The sequence below is a fragment of the Coregonus clupeaformis genome, chromosome 16 (assembly GCF_020615455.1).
Source record: "Coregonus clupeaformis isolate EN_2021a chromosome 16, ASM2061545v1, whole genome shotgun sequence".
Lineage (NCBI taxonomy): Eukaryota > Metazoa > Chordata > Actinopteri > Salmoniformes > Salmonidae > Coregonus > Coregonus clupeaformis.
The window spans coordinates 19,805,792-19,825,010 of NC_059207.1; the positions used below are offsets into that span (position 1 = coordinate 19,805,792).

Below are 19,219 nucleotides of genomic sequence, written 5' to 3' on the forward strand. Positions count from 1 at the left end.
ATAAACAGAGGTCGCAATTTTTTTTATAACTCAAAATGTGGTCGCGGGCCAAAATTGGGGAACCCCTGCCTTAGGTACCCCTTCCCCGCCCCCGATCCTACCCTTAAAGACCCACTCGAGCCTCTGCCTCCATAGTAATTCATTTTCTCCTCTATTGTTCCTCAAGCTAGGGAGGAGGCCGATGACATCAGAGTGCATCCATCAGACCAACTCCTTGAATTGCCAATTTCACAATTGTGTCTAAAAGTGTCTAAGTGTGTTTACTTTACTGTATCTATACTTGGAATATCATTTTTCAACGGGAAAAGTAAAAAAAAAAGATAACTGGAGTGGGTCTTTAACCATTAGTAAAGAAAATGTTAAACTGACCCAAGATTAGTGTCTACGGGCAACTTCACCCTAGAGCCGGTCCTTGGGCTGCTAAAACCCCTCAACAGATGCCCTTTTCACAGTACACCCTGTGGGCCCAGGTTAGCAGTGGGGTGGGAAGGAGGTCTCACAGAGGGAACTGGTGAGGTGACATCGCATCTCAGCATCTCAGCGGTGGAGGGGAGTCCAGAGAGCCGTCAGGGACTCGGTGAACATCCCCTTACAACATGTCACACGGGTAATATGAATATGTCTTATAACCCTGTAGGCTACAATTATATAGAACAGGAATACTCCTCATTAGAATTTACTGCCACACATATATATTATGCCTACAAGAGTTGCCTTGTTGAATAGACTAGCTAACAAAACATAAACTACTACAGTTATGGAGTACTTAGAACTTCATAACGGTCTGTATAGCTACATGTGTTACGATGTAACTACTGGTATTTTTACATATTTCTTCAAGACAGCAGAAGCAATTACACCGATGTACCTTTTCTAGTTACATACCTTATTCCACTACCTTAGAGTAATGCCTATGCAATGTTATGTTTTGCCAAATGTATACGTCATGTTATGTATGCAGAGTAGCTTAGTATGGTGGTTGCCTTTTTGTGGGTCTTTGCCTGGTTAGTTTGAATGTGGGCTTTGGGAGGGGATATTTGATGTTCAATTTATTCATTTTCACAACAAATTAGAGTGCAACATTTCCATCTCTCTCTCTCTCTCTCTCTCTCTCTCTCTCTCTCTCTCTCTCTCTCTCTCTCTCTCTCTCTCTCTCTCTCTCTCTCTCTCTCTCTCTCTCTCTCATTCCCTCTCTGTTTCCCACCCACTCTCTCTGTCTCTGAGCAGGGTTACTCTTCCTAATGATGTCCAATTACGGTTCTTTCTGGTGTGTGGATGACGATACAGCCAGAGACCTGGGAAACCACTTGCTCCAACTGAACCACATTACAAATGACCAACTCCTTAACATCAACATGAGCATAAAACAATTGTGTGATTGATGGTTCCCAACATTTCATCCAGTCGAATGTTTGATATTACACATATAATGAGACCATATTCTCATATGTACAGAGAAAGTGTATTAGGCGGAGACACGTTTGTAATGAGCGACAGTCTTATCTAAGCTAACATATGGATTATTTAGCTATTTGAGTTTGAATTTTAGGACCCCTTTAGGTATAAAAAAAATGATATTTAAAAATGATTTGATAAAATATTGAATTTGGCCTTTACTACTATAGCCCATAGAAACGCATTGAATAACACATTCATAAATGGCAAAAAAGACAGTCCCAAAATAAATCATAAGGAAAAAGGTTTTGAAGTGTCTGTCCTGTATCTAGGAGATATATTTGAGGTTTTTTGGACACATATTTAACCCCTTATTTTTGTTGGCACAAAACTACCTCCATACTTCTGTTAATTTGTACGGGTTACTTTTAGACGAGTTGAGATGCGGTAGGCCGACATAGGCGGATGTGGTGGACTGAGACGCAGCCCATGCAAAAAACAGACATCTCTTGCTTAAACTGACGGATTTTGATGGGGATTTTTTAAATTTTGTTACTTAGATTGACGCATGGGTGTGCCAATGAGAATTCAGCATAATGTTCATGCTGCTTCTTCCACAGACAAATATGGTAGGAATCACCTCAATGTTAACTCTTCTCTATCAACACATGTCTGGGGCTCTTCCCTTAGAGTGCCCTCTACAACTGGCAAAGCCAGTCTACAACAAACGCATCTCTCTCTCTCTCTCTCTCTCTCTCTCTCTCTCTCTCTCTCTCTCTCTCTCTCTCTCTCTCTCTCTCTCTCTCTCTCTCTCTCTCTCTCTCTCTCTCTCTCTCTCTCTCTCTCTCTCTCACTCTCTCTCGCTCTCTCTCTCTCACTCACTAGATGACATCAGAAAAGTGACTTGTGACTATTTCCAGAGGAAGTACTTGACAACGTACTCTAAATGAAAAAGCCAGTAACCCTCATGTCCTCTTTGAAAGGCAGACGAAATTCAGCTCACCAAAATGGGCCCCAGAGACCACCATTTCTGTGAGACGGGTTTGGTGATAATTGTTTAGACCATTTTGGGTATCACGAAAAGACAGAGGTAGAGGAGGGGAATGAGGAAGAAGAAGAAAAATAACATTTAAGCAGTATATTAAATATAACCAATAGGTCATGGTCCACGCCATCCTTGGACCTTTGTAGCAGAGTTATGACATGATGAAACAGTAATAATAACATCTAATAATAACAATAATAATGTCTCAGCTGAGGATTCAAACTAAAAATGCCTGTGAGTTTTGAGACAAACATTTATTATCTTCATTATGATCAAATAAAGCTGTAGACATAAAAAGCTGCAGACATCATTTGCGCCTTGCACCAAACAAAAGCTTTTAGGGTAGGGGAGTAGGCAGTATGTTCGAGAGCCAGTATGTTTGGCCCCTTTGAGAGGCAGTATGTTTGACCCCTTTGAGAGGCAATATGTTTGGCCCCTTTGAGAGGCAGTATGTTTGGCCCCTTTGAGAGGCAGTATGTTTGGCCCCTTTGAGAGGCAGTATGTTTGGCCCCTTTGAGAAGCAGTATGTTTGGCCCCTTTGAGAGGCAGTATGTTTGGCCCCTTTGAGAGGCAGTATGTTTGGCCCCTTTGAGAGGCAGTATGTTTGGCCCCTTTGAGAAGCAGTATGTTTGGCCGCTCTCCCACAGCACCAGCATCAACATCCTGTGTGTCAGGTTACTGGCCAGAACACTCTGTGCAGAAGTGGTGGGAAATGAATAAATTAGGAGCAGGTCTGAAATTTCCCCACTGCAACACCTGACTCAGGTCTTTGTGTGAACTGTTTTGGAAAGGCGTGATCAGAGAGGACTGGGGATAGAGAGGAATAGTTGAGGTGAGCGGCATTACAGATAGCGATCAGGACCTGTCTCAGATAAGGAGTGCTGATCTAGGATCAGTTTTGTCTTTTAGATCATAATGAATGATATTATATGGACAGGGGAATAGATCAACACTCCTACTTTGAGATGCTTTATGACTACAGGCCCTGTTGGCTAATTCAATGTAGGATACAATGCAATTCTGGTTCAGAGCAGGATACACTGTAACTTGTATTGAAGACTTAATGTGACTTACTAAATAGTCATCATATCTGAATTGCAGATTGAGCTTCTTTAAAGCCTCATGGATCAGGTAGGTTAACAACACTCATGTTGATGACGCAAACTGAGCTACAAGCAAAAGAAAGAAAGAAAGAAAGATTACATGTTATCCTGCTGTCTGCATTTTAAAGTAGGAAGAAAACAGTTCTCTCTGGAATAAGAGGACAGCTGTGTTTAAATGTCAATGGGAACTGGAGCTGAGAGCATGTGTGTTGAATTTAATATCTCTTCTGGAGATAGTAACCTCCCTAGTTTATCACTGAAACCATAGTGTACTCTGCTGGTTGATTCTGCTACTACAACTGTATGGCCCATATTATTTCCTGTAGCTATTGTAGACAGGGATGGAGTGGGACGAGAAATCAAACCTGGAACTTTAGGAGACGGTCCAGGCGCTTGTTGGACTTGCTTGGGCGCCCTGAAGCCTTCTTCATAACAATTGAACCTCTCTCCTTGAAGTTCTTGATGATCAGATAAATGGTTGATTTAGGTGCAATCTTACTAGCAGCAATATCCTTGCCTGTGAAGCACTTTATGTGCAAAGCAATGACCATGGTTAACAGAGGAAGAACAATGATTTCAAGCACCACCATCCTTTTAAAGCGTCCAGTCTGTTATTATAACTCAATCAGCATGACAGAGTGATCTCCAGCCTTGTCCTCGTCAACACTCTCACCTGTGTTAACGAGAGAATCACTGACATGATGTCAGCTGGTCCTTTTGTGGCAGTGCTGAAATGCAGTGGAATTTTTTTGGGGGATTAAGTTCATTTTCATGGCATAGAGGGATTTTGCAATTAATTGCAATTCATCTGATCACTCTTCATAACAATAACAAATAATGATCATTTTGCACATAAAAAAAAAACATACAGTAATTATCAATTGGGGTACCCACATTTAGACAGGCCAACTGTGCTAAAGATGATTTAATAGAACTGCCCTTAAGCCAGTCCGTCTATGACTGTAGATGGAATTCATGACTGTTTGGTAAATACTCTATCAAACAGAACTTGGATCAGTTCTTCTAAGGCTTATGTTGCATTATATTCTAATATTGGGGTTGAAAGAGGTTTCATTCCTAATTAAAAGGCACTGTTCATCAGAACACATTTATGGATGGCTCTAAATGAAGTGTTTTGTTACTTACTAACCTTGCTCATAATTGTTTAAAATCACATGAAGCCAACTAGATGATGTCATCAGCGTCTCCCTATGATGTCATTGGAAACATTTATCTTCCTCTATCTTGTTGACTACAAAACAGAAACCTGCTGTTTTCACATATGCTGAAATTGTGGTGGTGCTGGAGATTATTAATTTGATGTTGAAAAAGAGCGAATTTTCCCTTTAAGACTGCAAATGTACATGCCAAGACTTTTCTAACCTCAAGGTACTTTCCTGGTTAAATAAAGATTAAAATAAATAGTTAGACAACGATGCCTGGTGCCCTGTCTGTGTTTATACTGTATGTAGAAGTGCATAGGGGATTCTTGTCAAACATCCTATCTTGAGCATATAGACGCGTCTTTATCAACTAACCAAGAGAGATAAACACTACGCTCAACGCCTACAAACTTCTCAGAATTTGCATTTTGCCTCACTAGTTTTCTGGGAAAGGTCATGAAGAAGTACTTGTGTATATACACTACCGTTCAAAGGTTTGGGGTCACTTAGAAATGTCCTTGTTTTCGAAAGAAAAGCAATTTTTTTGTCCATTAAAATAACATTAAATTGATCAAAAATACAGTGTAGACATTGTTAATGTTGTAAATGGCTATTGTAGCTGGAAACGGCTGATTTTTTATGGAATATCTACATAGGTGTACAGAGGCCCATTATCAGCAACCATCAGTCCTGTGTTCCAATGGCATGTTGTGTTTGCTAATCCAAGTTTATCATTTTAAAAGGCTAATTGATCATTGGAAAAACCTTTTGCAATTATGTTAGCACAGCTGAAAACGGTTGTGCTGATTAAAGAAGCAATAAAAATGGCCTTCTTGAGACTAGTTGAGTATCTGGAGCTTCAGCAATTGTGGGTTCCATTACAGGCTCAAAATGGCCAGAAACAAAGACCTTTCTTCTGAAACTCGTCAGTCTATTCTTGTTCTGAGAAATGAAGGCTATTCCATGCGAGAAATTGCCAAGAAACTGAAGATCTCGTACAACGCTGTGTACTACTCCCTTCACAGAACAGCGCAAACTGGCTCTAACCAGAATAGAAAGAGGAGTGGGAGGCCCCGGTGCACAACTGAGCAAGAGGACAAATACATTAGTGTCTAGTTTGAGAAACAGTCGCCTCACAGGTCCTCAACTGGCAGCTTCATTAAATAGTACCAGCAAAACACCAGTCTCAACGTCAACAGTGAAGAGGCACTCCGTGATGCTGACCTTCTAGGCAGAGTTGCAAAGAAAAAGCCATATCTCAGACTGGCCAATAAAAAGAAAAGATGGGCAAAAGAACACAGACACTGGACAGAGGAAGATTGGAAAAAAGTATTGTGGACAAACAAATCGAAGTTTGAGGTGTTCGGATCACAAAGAAGAACATTTGTGAGACGCAGAACAAATGAAAAGATGCTGGAGGAGTGCTTGATGTCATCTGTCAAGCATGGTGGAGGCAATGTGATGGTCTGGGGGTGCTTTGGTGGTGGTAAAGTGGGAGATTTGTATAGGGTAAAAGTGATCTTGTAGAAGGAAGGCTATCACTCCATTTTGCAATGCCATGTCATACCCTGTGGACGGCATTTGATTGGAGCCAATTTCCTCCTACAACAGGACAATGACCCAAAGCACAGCTCCAAACTATGCAAGAACTATTTAGGGAAGAAGCAGTCAGCTGGTATTCTGTCTAAAATGGAGTGGCCAGCACAGTCACTGGATCTCAACCCTACTGAGCTGTTGTGGGAGCAGCTTGACCTTATGGTACGTAAGAAGTGCCCAAGCCAATCCAACTTGTGGGAGGTGCTTCAGGAAGCATGGGGTGAAATCTCTTCAGGTTACCTCAACAAATTGACAACTAGAATGCCAAAGGTCTGCAAGGCTGTAATTGCTGCAAATGGAGGATTCTTTGACGAAAGCAAAGTTTGAAGGACACAATTATTATTTCAATAAAAAATCATTATTTCTATTCCTTGTCAATGACTACATTTCCTATTAATTTTGCTATATTTCCTAATCAAACTCATTTCATGTATGTTTTCATGGAAAACAAGGACATTTCTAAGTGACCCCAAACTTTTCAACGGTAGTGTAATTGATAGAAAATTGATTAAATTTTTTAAATTAAAAGGTAGAAATGTGTTTTATGCAAAATCAGTAAACATATCAAATGTAAATGTCTTTGTAGTTAGCTTTTAATACATTAGAAATTAAATATACACAACCAAGTCCAACTGTATACCGTCTATTCTACCAGATATGATTACATTCAATTGCACAATACTCTACAATGATGCAGAAATCAGTGGTGTTCATGAACATTGAAATCAATATCTGTTTCAAGTACAATAAGCATTAATTTCCAAAAGAATGTTGACAGTCCTTTTCTAATGTAATACAGTATATCCTAGACAAATCCCTACTACCTGATGTGTTGGAATCTGAAAAAGTACTTGACAGTATCAAAACAACATTTCAATCATTAAAGGGGCAATCTGGGATTGGCAGATGTTTAATTTTTTTTTACTTTTAATTAATTATATATAGCCATCGATATAGACATTGATTCTAGAAGAATTGCCTCATGAGCTTAGTTCAACTGTCTTACCCCATCAGAACCCAAAATATAAGCATGTTTTACACCATTGTTTGTAAACAAAGTAATTGTAAACAATCACGGTATAGCTTCAAAACAAGGTTAAAACTATCATTTTGATCTCATTGACGGTCAGTCCATGCATGCATCCATAGCTCTGTCTATGAATTTGAGAGTGGTTTAAGAGTGGTTACATTTCCCCAGCCCCATCCCTCAGCTGTTTATCAAAAAAGTGTCGGGGGTGCCCTCTTTGTTGTTGTTGAATCCCAGGTCACCCCAGATTTCCCCTTTAAAGGAATGTATCCCATGTACTGATATATCACTGTGCATATCCTTTCTTTTTTTCATTATGTACAGCAGCAAATAACAACACCGTTAAGCTTAAGCCAACTTCCTTTGTTTAAAAGTTTGAGTGGTAATTTGCAACTATCTTTTAAAAAATGGCATTTCGTGGTTTACCATTGTTTCCAATGTTGGCAGTGGTTTGCCCAAAGTTTGGTGGGTCTGACAACTGCCCGGGAAAGCTGTATAAAAACGGTAAGACGATGTTCCTGAAAGGATACTAAAATATTGGTGTGGGGAACACAAGTCCTTAGGCTTTATGACCTCACACTGCTGGAGAGGAGTGGGGAGAGGTGTCAGGGGTCAAGGGTCAGGAGCTGCTGGGAGACAAGCCTCTAAAGCGTCCTTGGAGACTGCAGGATCAGGTAGTATCAGACATACAGGGCCTGGTAGCCAGTTCGCCTGACACTTTTACAGGTGATCACACACACACTAAGCATCCCGAAAAACTGAAAGAAAAGGACAGATATTCAGTGAAATTCAGAGTAAATTGTCTGGCACCAAAAGGTTCCACTATACCCAAGTCAGGGTAGGTCCACGGGCTAATACTTTTGGACTTTTTCGTAGATTTTTTGGGGCCCGGCCTCAGAGATGGAAACACAAAAGCCTTCATCTTTAGGCCAAACACCAGAGCAAAGTCTAATCATGGAAATGACCATAATAAAGTCAGAGGACAGTCAGGTACAGTACCTTGATGATGGCAAAGCCAAGGATGACCAGCATGGCATAGCTCATCACATCCTGAAGGAGCTGTTCCAGCTTACCCTCACAACCCTGGAGCGACACACACACACATACAGTATATACTGGTCAGAGAGTAATGGCATTACACTTTAAACCATTGTGTCAAATACAAATACAGAAACTAGAAGTTAGACATTGACTGAATTGGGTCCATACCTGAGTATTGAGCAGGACTGGCTGGTCCAGGGTGCCTGTGCACTCGGTGTTGTTCCCTTTACAACAGGAGATGGGCACAGTGTTGTTACTGCTGCTGAACCAGGGGGTGGTGGTCCAGTTCATGTAGGTCTGCACTCCACAGCACTGCAACTGTATACAGAGAGAAGAACACTTGTTCACAGCTCCAAGCTGACAAAAGCCTAATGTTCAGTATCATCCCATCTCTGTGTGAGCCAGTGCGTGTTAGCGCCAAATAAGTTTGAAACAGAGAAACTCAACAAGTGATTACTTCCTCTAACGCCCACGACAAAGACCGTCAATGGGAGAGTGGTACAGTTGGCCACAAGGTAGGCCTGTGTATACACAGGAAGTAATCGCACAGTGAGTCTCTCGGTTTCAAACCTAGTAAGCCCCTGCTTGGCATCATACTGGTTATCAGGGGAATTCACACTTGTCAATAAAGGAAAAGTGGCACTGACCTGAGACTGCAGATAATCCACAGCCCGGGTATCAGCGTTCTCACCATCATACTTCTGGAACACATCGCTCATTGACCGCTCCAAGTCACCTTTAATCTGTAAAGATATACAAAACAAAATGCATCTGTGTACTTAATTATTGTACCTGCAAGCATTAAATACATAGTATATGATCGTAGCATATAATACATTAAATACATGTGGTGAAAATGTGTCCAAATGTGGTGTTCACTCACCCTGCCTCGGTAAATGAACGCAAACACTAGGGCAGCGACCTCTGCTGCAAAGACGGCCAGGAGGATCATCAGGAACTGGAAAGGGATGGGCAGACCAGACGACTGTCAGCAAGGAGGCCGAGAACAAGTGGTGCAGCAGGATTTACCAAACACAGAGATCCTTAGTGCTTACAGTGTGTCCCAAATGGCGCCCTACCCTATGTACTGAATGCACTACATTTGACCAGAGACCTATGAGCCCCGGTCAAAAGTAGTGCACTACATATGGGAATAGGGTACCATTTGGGACACAAAGTGTGCTTATGAAAGTCCTGGATGGCTGGCACCACCAGTCTCTCCTTTTACCATCACCCACCAGGAACCACCACTACAATGTCTGAGGCAGGTGTAGGGTGAAATTTCCCCTAGACGCTGATCTTGGGTCAATTTGGAAATTTCCCCACTAATGGTTAAAGTTCAGATTTGGGGACGTGATGCTGATCCTAGATCTGTACATAGGGGAAACGCCCTGTTGCGTCGGAGGCTCATACTCACAAAGCTCAGGCCCACTTTGGACTCTCTCAGGGTGGCGCAGCAGCCCACAGTCCCGATGATGAACATCACCACTCCCACAGTGATGATGATGGCTGCAGGGATGAGTGTGTACTTATCCTCCAGGAAGTTGTCAAAGTTGTTGTAGCTCTTGATCACATAAGAGCCTACGTAGGCAAGAGCGCCACCCGCAGCCTAGAGAGAACAACACAACAACATGAGGACTTTCTACAGCTAATCAAGGCTGTGTTGCCTATTCTCCTGGTGCACACTCCCTGTCATGGATTTCAAAGCATAGGATTGGTGTAAGGATTGGCTGGAGTTTACACCATTGTTAAACCCACATGAGAATGTGTGCAAGTGCACACTACAGGAGAAGGGTAGAGAATACATTGCATTTGGAAAGTATTCAGATCCCTTGACTTTTTCCACATTTTGTTACGTTACATCCTTATTCTAAAATGGATTCAATCGTTTTTTTCCTTCATCAATCTACACACAATACTCAATAATGGCAAAGCAAAAACAGGTTCTTCGACATTTTTGCAAATGTCTAAAAACAATGTGGGGGAAATATCACATTTATATAAGTATTCAGACCCTTTCTTTACACAGTACTTTGTTGAAGCACCTTAGGCAGCGATTAAAGCCTTGAGTCTACTTGGGTATGACGCTACAAGCTTGGCACTCCTGTATTTGGGGAGTTTCTCCCATTCTTCTCTGCAGATCCTCTCAAGCTCCGTCAGGTTGGATGGGGAGCTTCGCTGCACAGCTATTTTCAGGTCTCTCCAGAGATGTTTGAACGAGATTGGTGGAGTGCTGCAGAGATGGTTGTCCTTCTGGAAGGTTCTCCCATCTCTACAAAGGAACTCTGGAGCTCTGTCAGAGTGACCATCGGGTTCTTGGTCACCTCCCTGACCAAAGGCCTTCTCCCCTGATTCCTTAGTTTGGCTGGGCGGCCAGCTCTAGGAAGATCTTGGTGGTTCCAAACCTCTTTCACTTAAGAATGATGAAGGCCACTGTGGTCTTGGGGACCTTCAATTCTGCAGACATTTTTTGGCGCTCTACAGACAATTCCTTCGACCTCATGGCTTGATTTTTGCTCTGACATGCACTGCCAACTGTGGGACCTTATATAGACAGATGTGTGCCTTTCTAAATCATGTCCAATCAATTGAATATACCACAGGTGGACTCCAATCAAGTTGTAGAAACATCTCAAGGATGATCAATGGAAACAGGATGCACCTGAGCTCAATTTCGAGTCTGATAGCGAAGGGTCTGAATACTTATGTAAATGTGACATTTCAGTTTTCTATTTGTAATAAATGTGTAAACATTTCTAAAAACCTGTTTTTGCTTTTTCATTATGGGGTATTGTGTGTAGATTGATGAGGGGGAAAAAACAATTTAATTCATTTTAGAATAAGGCTGTAATGTCACAAAATGTGGAAAAGGTCGAGGGGTCTGAATACTTTCCAAATGCACTGTATGTTAGGCAAACTCATACAAGTGTAGCATTGTCCTGTGAATTGCAGCTTATACAATCAATTCCCCAGTTAAGTAGAAGTAATCTAACTTCTGTAAGCAGTCCATGGACAAGGTAAGACAGCAATGCTTTGGTTTTGTTAACTTGGCCACTGTTTACAAATGCTAACGTTTTAGTATTTATGGAACAAAACCAATGCAAGTGGTTACCCCCGATATTAGCATAAGAAAACCCATTAGTAATGTTGGTGAACCATCCCTTTAAGTTGGTTATGCTTTTATGCCATAGTGATACAAACGCGTGTGCTAATCAAATGCATTGATCAGATGGTGAGCTGCTCCTTGCCTAATAGTCCTTTAGATTCAAGGCTCCAGAGCACATTACCCGGTTCTCTCACAATCAGGCCTCAAGTCACAAGACCCACCACCACCCACACCCCACCCGAGTGGAACACACACACACACACACACACAGACCACCCCCTAATCTTTCCTGGAACTTGGATCTTGTGCTTCAGATATGAGTGTAAAAAATGAATGTGTTGTGGTGATTGCTAAAGCGGAAAAAGGAGAAGGAAATGGAGTGTAAATTTACATTTCCCGCTTGTTTTTATGTTGTTGTCAATGTCTAACTAACATTCGACCAGATGATCTCCTGTATTGGCCGAGTGAAAGACATATGTTCGCAGTTTTGCTGCCTTATAGTGCATGTGGATTTGTGAAAACCTCATTATGTAAGCACAAAATAACATATTTATGGTAGGCTGTTTCCCTCCAGACTCAGATCACAGATGCGTTCTCATGTGAAGTGAACTCACAGATCAGACAAAACTAATCCAACACTATGTGACAGTGCAAAGCAGGGCCGTACCTCCCTCCTCATCTCCCAAAAGAGTCAGGTTTTAGGGCTACATATTTTACTTCAATTCAGGTGTAACAGTTGTTAAAATACTTTGAATTTCACCAGGTTCATATATTCATATAGCATGTTTGAGTTATGGTTTAGCATCCCTGCATCATGGTGAATAGGTGCATACTTACGTTTTGCGCTGCGTGCTCATGCTCAAATAATGTTGACGCACTAATAAAGGCAGCTAGGCACGCTTTTCCGTCCGCAGAAAAGTCATGACACACGCTGTTCATGAATAATGCTCTACATTTAATGGCAACTCATAAGGGGATGGTATTGTCAAGAATCAATTGTAATTGTACTTTTTAAGATGACTAACATTTCGAATTCAACATGTGGTTGCTTACTAGCTAATGTACTGTATATGTGAACGATATCTAGTTCCTCGCTGATCCTCGTCCTTTGTATCGTGTGTCTATATTTTCGAGAGAGAGAGAGAGAGAGAGGCGACTATTGGCAGAACATACAGTATTGGTGCTCTATGTCTTTTACTTTGGTTATCAATGTCAAATTACTTCATGACATATAAGAAGAGTCTATAATATTCACTATTGCATTACAAAAACAAAAACAAATGTGGGGACGCACTAAGAGAGAGAGGCGACTATTGGACGAATATATTTGCGCTCTACAAATTCTGTTGTCTTTTCTTTGGATACAGACGAACTCTGATACATTAAAACAGCCTGATCTCAGAAGTCCACCTCTTCAGTCTCAACCAATCACACACACAATGCAGAGCTCCAGGTACCGCACCGGCTAGACAGAGAGAGATAGATATTTGAGCGAGGGATAGTTCAAGGGGAACTACAAAGTATATGTGGCTTTTGACCGCTGATACACAAGCAGACCTATGTTTACTCCCGCTGGTGAATACACACAGGGTTCTTACTCCTTATTGAATTAGTTCAGAGTTAACCACCTAGGAAGCTATGCACTGCTGCAACCTAACATCTACCAGAAGGTTTTTAGTAACATGATCTTTCTGACTCATCATGTAGTGGAGAAAACCTGGCATGTAGAAGTGTTCACTCAAAAAAAATTTAAGCAGGGGACACTGGGACCAGAAATTGGCCTGGGCATTTCTAAAGTACAGGCCCATTTTATCCTTCAGATCTCAAAACCACCAAATAATGATAATTCTTCATTCTGCATTAAAAAAAGATTTAGAGAGAACCCTTGGCTAAATATGTACCAGCCCATCTGGCATTTGCCAGAACTTCCCTATGCAAGTCTGTCCCTGGATTAAGCTACAAATGTAGTGTGGGTGGTGGTGGGTTGCGAACGTTCTTAAACAGTAAACCGTTTCCGATGCAAAACGTAATGAATACATCCCTGGTTAGAGCAGTGGAAAGAAGTCGTAAAAAGATAAACACAGACCAAGCACTTACCCAAAATATTAAACTTAGAAGCAAAAGGACTGTTTTGGATGTAATAATCCCGCAATCCATGTTGATTTTGTGGTAGGGAGCCTTTCAGCTGGTGATGAAATAGGATCGTGTCGCTCTCTGTTCTGATTATAATGGGGTTCCTGACGACTTTTCTTTGTGCTGCATGACTGGGTTGCTGACCCACTGTCACATGCTTGTGGAGCGCATGCCGCGGCGATTAATGTGTGTGTGTGTGTGTGTGGGGGGGGTCCTAATACACCTTTGTGATTGTATTTCTCCATAGGGTCCAGGGGAAATGTGTGTAATTCAATGGGGTTTTATTGGGGACTGTGTTTTATTAACCTTATCCAAGTGGCTAAGTCTTTATAGAAAGTCTTCATAGAAACACACAGTTTATAGAAATGGCTCTGATCTGCTGCACTACACGTTTGACTCATGATTATGTATATTCAGGTCCTTTAACTTTAGGTGATAGGGCCACTGCCACTTATAAAGTTTACACAGCCAGTCATTTCAAAGTCAGTCATATTTAATTTGCAGTGTTAGATGCATTCATTTCATTTTGATCTTCAGACTTCATGCCAAATTTTTTTTTTTTAAATGAAGCCCTGTAGGCTATAGGGCTACTACACCAGAGAGGAACAATCCCCCGTTTATCCAGTCGATCCGTCCCCAGTCCGAGCTATCAGTCCTGCGTCACAACAGCGTGAGGAAGCACTCACGTGTTGAGATCTGTGCCGTTTTTGAAATAATTCACTTTTTTTTTCATTAGTCATATGCCCTATATGCCTACATAAGTTAGATTCTGTCATATTATCATAATTATTAAAAAAAGACTTAAGGTAAACAGCTTAACATAGGCTACATGTTTTACTGAAAAATAATATATAAATAACATTGGAAATATTATTAATACCCTACGAATATTTCCTATGAGTCATTTGTGAACTTGGCCTTCCCTATCTTGGCCCATTAAAACAGGCCATCAATCTGCGGTTAATAATACAAAACAGGCCATCAATCTGCAGTTAAATAGGCCTAATACAAAACAGGCCATCAATCTGCAGTTAATAATACAAAACAGGCCATCAATCTGCGGTTAATAATACAAAACAGGCCATCAATCTGCAGTTAAATAATACAAAACAGGCCATCAATCTGCGGTTAAATAATACAAAACAGGCCATCAATCTGCAGTTAAATAATACAAAACAGGCCATCAATCTGCGGTTAATAATACAAAACAGGCCATCAATCTGCGGTTAAATAATACATGTCCAATCATTTTCTTTAGTGGTCCTTTGGCGCCTCGATCCCACACAAATTAAATGCGATTTGACGCATGTATATGGCTGGGTGTACACTCTTATATATAAAAAAAACGGTTCTATCGCTTGCTTTGTAAAAGGTCTATATAGAACCACAAGAAACCATTTTTCCCCCCAAGAGTGAGACCATCTGAACTATTCCTGGGGCTGTTTTGTTCCTTTATGGGTATGGATGGAACGCTTACTACAGTCAACTCGCTGAATGTCTTATGCATAGGCCTATGTGCATCTCTATGGCAGCAGCAGCCAATTTGAGGCGCTGTTACGGAAAAAAGTAACCTACACTCTAAAAAGTAAAGGTTCCTGGAGGATCCTTTAAGGGTTCTTACATTTACATTTTAGTCATTTAGCAGACGCTCTTATCCAGAGCGACTTATAGTTAGTGAGTGCATACATTCCCCGTGGGAATCGAACCCACAACCCTGGCGTTGCAAACGCCATGCTCTACCAACTGAGCTACACAAATTGAAACTGTGGGGGAACCCCTATAAGTCCTTCGAATAACTCTTTAAAAGGGTTCTTCAAAGAACCCCTTTTAATGGATCCTCGAAGAACCTTTTGAAGAACCTTTTGGGGTTAATTTTTGAACTACTCACCCCTCCCCTATTATTATTATTAGTAGTAGTAGTAATACGCTTAATAATAACACCAATAACACAATATTTTAGTTGTCAGTGTTTATTAGGATTTTAGTGGCAAAGCAGAATAAAAAAAGCTAAATATAAGGTAAACTCCCAGCAGAGCCCCAAGTCCAATGGACATATCCTCTGGCATGTTGATGTTGGCATGTTGATGTTAATGTGCTGATGTTCATCGTATCCATAGCCAGAATGATTTTGCAGTGCATGGTGATCGAGCAGGTTTCCAGTTATATTCATCAGAGGTGTACGGGGGTGAAGTTTGCGAATCCAAAAATTAGGGAGATACATGCATCCTTCCATTAACCCTATCGGCTTATAGCTCAAGGTTTCGATCAGAATCAATTTAGGTTAGAGACAGTGACACTCAAGATCATAAATAGGCCTAATTTATCAGGCCTACTTGATAAAATGATATTCTGTGTATCTTAAGAGCAAGACCATGATTGATTTATTCTAATTCTGTTCGGTTATAATTCGATACCCTATAGGCTAGGGCAAAGGACCAAATCATATTTTTTTTATAAACATTAAGCTACATTATTAAATTACATGATAAACTTTCCCATCAATAATAATACGCCTAAGCTATCTTGTGAAATGAAAATTAAACAACATAAACAATTATTGAACCGCAAACACTACATGCATTTGGGGTTTGGATGGTTGTATTTCCAGTATTTAGTTGAGTTTAAAACAGCGAAAAAATAACCCGCGATTTCAAACGAAAAGCCTGCATGTGACAAGCTGAATGTGAAACTGTAATGTGTTTTTTCTATCACCACCCATGCTATACTGATAACTCATTATTTTGGCGTGGTTCCATTGCGCGCAAATAAGCCTCCATTATTAGTCCCTAGTCCCGTTACCTGCTTTAGTAGGTTCCTAAAGGTTCCTTTAGTGGTTCTTCAAATTGAAACTGTGGGGGAACCCCTGTAAGTTCTTCGAAGAACTCCTTAAAAGGGTTCTTCAAAGAACCCCTTTTAATGGATCCTCGAAGAACCTTTTGGGGTTAATTTTTGAATTACGCCCCCACTCCCATATTAATATTATTATTAATAATACGCTCAACAATAACAATAATATTACAATATTTTAGTGGTCAGTGTTTATTATTATTTGAGTGGCAAAGCAGAATAAAAAAATCTAAATATGAGGTAAACTCCCAGCAGAGCCCCAAGTCCAATGGATATATCCTCTGGCATGTTGATGTTAATGTGTTGATGTTCTCCGTATCCATAGCCAGAATGATTTTGCAGTGCATGGTGATCGAACAGGTTTCCTGTTATATTCATCAGAGGTGTAGGGAGGGTGAAGTCTGTGAATCCCCAAAATAGTAGTTATACAGATGATTAACAAAATATGCACACGACATTATTCATACCTCGGTTTTTGTGGTAAATGTGAATGAAAAAAAATCTGTTTTAATAATGGTTTTCATAAACATACCTTGTCCATAATGTAGAGGCCTATGGGATATTCATTGTAGAGGTAAGGTGGAGGATGGAAAATGTGATCTGCATAACATACCAAAACCAATTGACATAACTTTGTATGCCTCCCCGTCTGTATACCTACAGACACAAAAGTCTGCACCCAATGCAGCTAGCCTTCAGCATATTCTTATAGCCTACAGTACATATTCTTACCTCTTTGTCGATTGATATCCATTGAATTGTGTCTATTTTCTGTTTTAGAAAGATTTGCACAAATATGAAAAGATGAAGTGAAAAAATATTTTCACTCGTAAAAAACTCAAACAGACATATCGTGTTTGTTATTTTAGAAAAATATTATATTTAGATGAAGCTTCTCATCTCAGTTTGGACATTAGGTGTGCTTTTTTGGTCATATAAAAATGTTATTAACTATTCAGTGCATTATCAACCGAGTAACATTTTGGGGAATATTTACTAGCAAGATGTCTGTTTAAGAGTAAGGAATTACTGTAGCACCTACGCAAACGTTTGCATGATATCATTTAGTCAAAATGTCGAAAAGGTCCATTTTTAAATGGCATTCAATTACTGCCCATTAACAATTTAAGAATTTACCTGGCACGGCGTTTGCATAATGGTGGCACTAAAGGTACAAATCAAAAGTACAGTTTGTGCTGATTCTTAGGATATGATGATTATATAGATATAGTGGATATTACGAATAAAATATACACATTTCTTATGAGGAAGAAAACACAAGTCAGGTTTTGACAGGGGAAAAGGCGCCTAGTGGCAATGATTGAATCTACACGGTTCTCATCAAATCTTCATAAATGGGCATGTCACCCATCACTCCACTCATTCCAAGGCCTTCATCTCTCAAGCATCTTCAGCCAATACATCTCCATAACAGGGAACATGTCTGGGGTGATTGCAATTTCCCTGGCGACTCCCGCCACGACTCCTAAAAAGAGATCCAAGCCCAAGAAGACTGGACCCACCGTATCTGACCGCATCCTGAAGGTTGTGTCAGCATCGAAGGACCGTAGTGGTGTGTCTCTTGCGGCTCTCAAAAAGTCTCTGGCAGCCAGCGGCTATGATGTTGTGAAGAACAACGCTCGACTCAAACTCGCAGTCCGGCGTTTGGTGGCCAAAGGATATCTTCTGCAGCCCAAGGGCACTGGGGCGTCCGGCTCTTTCAAAATTAACAAAAACAAAGCCGTCGTTAAAAAGAAAAAACCTATCAATAATAAAGTCAAGAAGGTAGGGGGCAAGATTGTCAAGAAAGCGTCACCTAAGAAGGCAGCGGGCGCCAAGAAGTCCCCAAAGAAAACCAAGAGGAAGAGTCCCAAGAAGGCCAAAAGACCCGCAGCAGCAAAAAAGACCAAGAGCCCCAGGAAGACCAAGCGCAGAGTCGCCAAATCCACACGGGCTAAAGCTGCTCCTAAGAAGAAATAGGCCTACCGTAGGTCTGCTCGATCCGTTCTTGGTGGAAGACGTGGAATTGATTTTCCCTGCACAGTTTAAGAGGCCTCACAGTGCATTTGTACATCCGAAGAATCCATCTCATGAACTTAAATACGTTTGCTTAGCAGTTTTTACAGTGCTGACACTGTTACCCATCTTGCGCTAGCTTTTCATGAATGCGGAGATAGGGAGGAACCTGTATATCATTGTTTAAAAAACAATAAATGTATTTAATTTCCCTTGTTGAATGTTTTATTGTGGAATCATTGAATTTAACCTATATAGGCCTACTATAAATAGTAAATTAATTATTACAGGTTGGGAGACAGGATTCCATTGCATTACGCACAGAAATGGAATGGTACAATCTAAACCAAAAACAGTTGTTCAACCATGTCAGTCAGATAATTCACACGAAAATATGTTTACTGTGTTTAAAAGTTTTTAATTGCATGGAAAAGTAGTCCTACCTGACAAAACAGTTGAACTACATAGTTGTATTATTGTAACTAAAATAATACATTATCAATCATAATTACCAATGATTAACTAGGCATCGTAGAACTATATGATATTGTCATTAATTAGGCTGTAGGTATTTGCAGTAGGCCTATTAAAAACGAGTCTACTGAAAAAACTCTAATTCATTTTGGTTCTGAACCAACATACAAAGAAAGCAAAACAAATGTATAGTATGGGAATACTTAAATTGACAAAATAAAGCCTCATTATTTTGTCGCCTTTCATATATTGGCATAATGTTAAATCATATTT

At 40.5% G+C, this 19,219-nt stretch overlaps 2 protein-coding genes across 2 annotated transcripts; one reads left to right on the forward strand and one right to left on the reverse strand.

Annotated features, from left to right (window-relative positions):
* Window positions 1-6,877: 6,877 nt before the first annotated feature.
* On the reverse strand, window positions 6,878-13,772 carry LOC121584389 (tetraspanin-36). The gene is made up of 7 exons (XM_041900229.2): window positions 13,574-13,772; window positions 9,788-9,979; window positions 9,254-9,328; window positions 9,018-9,113; window positions 8,539-8,688; window positions 8,329-8,412; window positions 6,878-8,087 (listed from the first exon to the last, which is right to left on the reverse strand). Exons 1-7 carry the CDS (start codon window positions 13,631-13,633, stop codon window positions 8,010-8,012), a joined length of 735 nt encoding a protein of 244 aa, XP_041756163.1. The 5' UTR covers window positions 13,634-13,772; the 3' UTR covers window positions 6,878-8,009.
* A 4,050-nt stretch (window positions 13,773-17,822) lies between these two features.
* On the forward strand, window positions 17,823-18,683 carry LOC121584390 (histone H1). The gene has a single exon (XM_041900230.2). The coding sequence runs from the start codon at window positions 17,897-17,899 to the stop codon at window positions 18,434-18,436; it is 540 nt and encodes a 179-aa protein (XP_041756164.1). The 5' UTR covers window positions 17,823-17,896; the 3' UTR covers window positions 18,437-18,683.
* Window positions 18,684-19,219: the final 536 nt, after the last annotated feature.

What these genes read in the sequence shown, in the direction of transcription:
- LOC121584389 (XM_041900229.2), bottom strand. Translation starts at nt 13,633, where the DNA reads ATGGATTGCGGGATTATTACATCCAAAACAGTCCTTTTGCTTCTAAGT. An exon ending in CCAAAGTGGGCCTGAGCTTT is followed by an intron (nt 9,329 to 9,787) that starts GTGAGTATGAGC and finishes ATCCCTTTCCAG; the next exon opens with TTCCTGATGATCCTCCTGGC. An exon ending in CAGTCCTGCTCAATACTCAG is followed by an intron (nt 8,413 to 8,538) that starts GTATGGACCCAA and finishes GTGTCGCTCCAG; the next exon opens with GGTTGTGAGGGTAAGCTGGA.
- LOC121584390 (XM_041900230.2), top strand. Translation starts at nt 17,897, where the DNA reads ATGTCTGGGGTGATTGCAATTTCCCTGGCGACTCCCGCCACGACTCCT.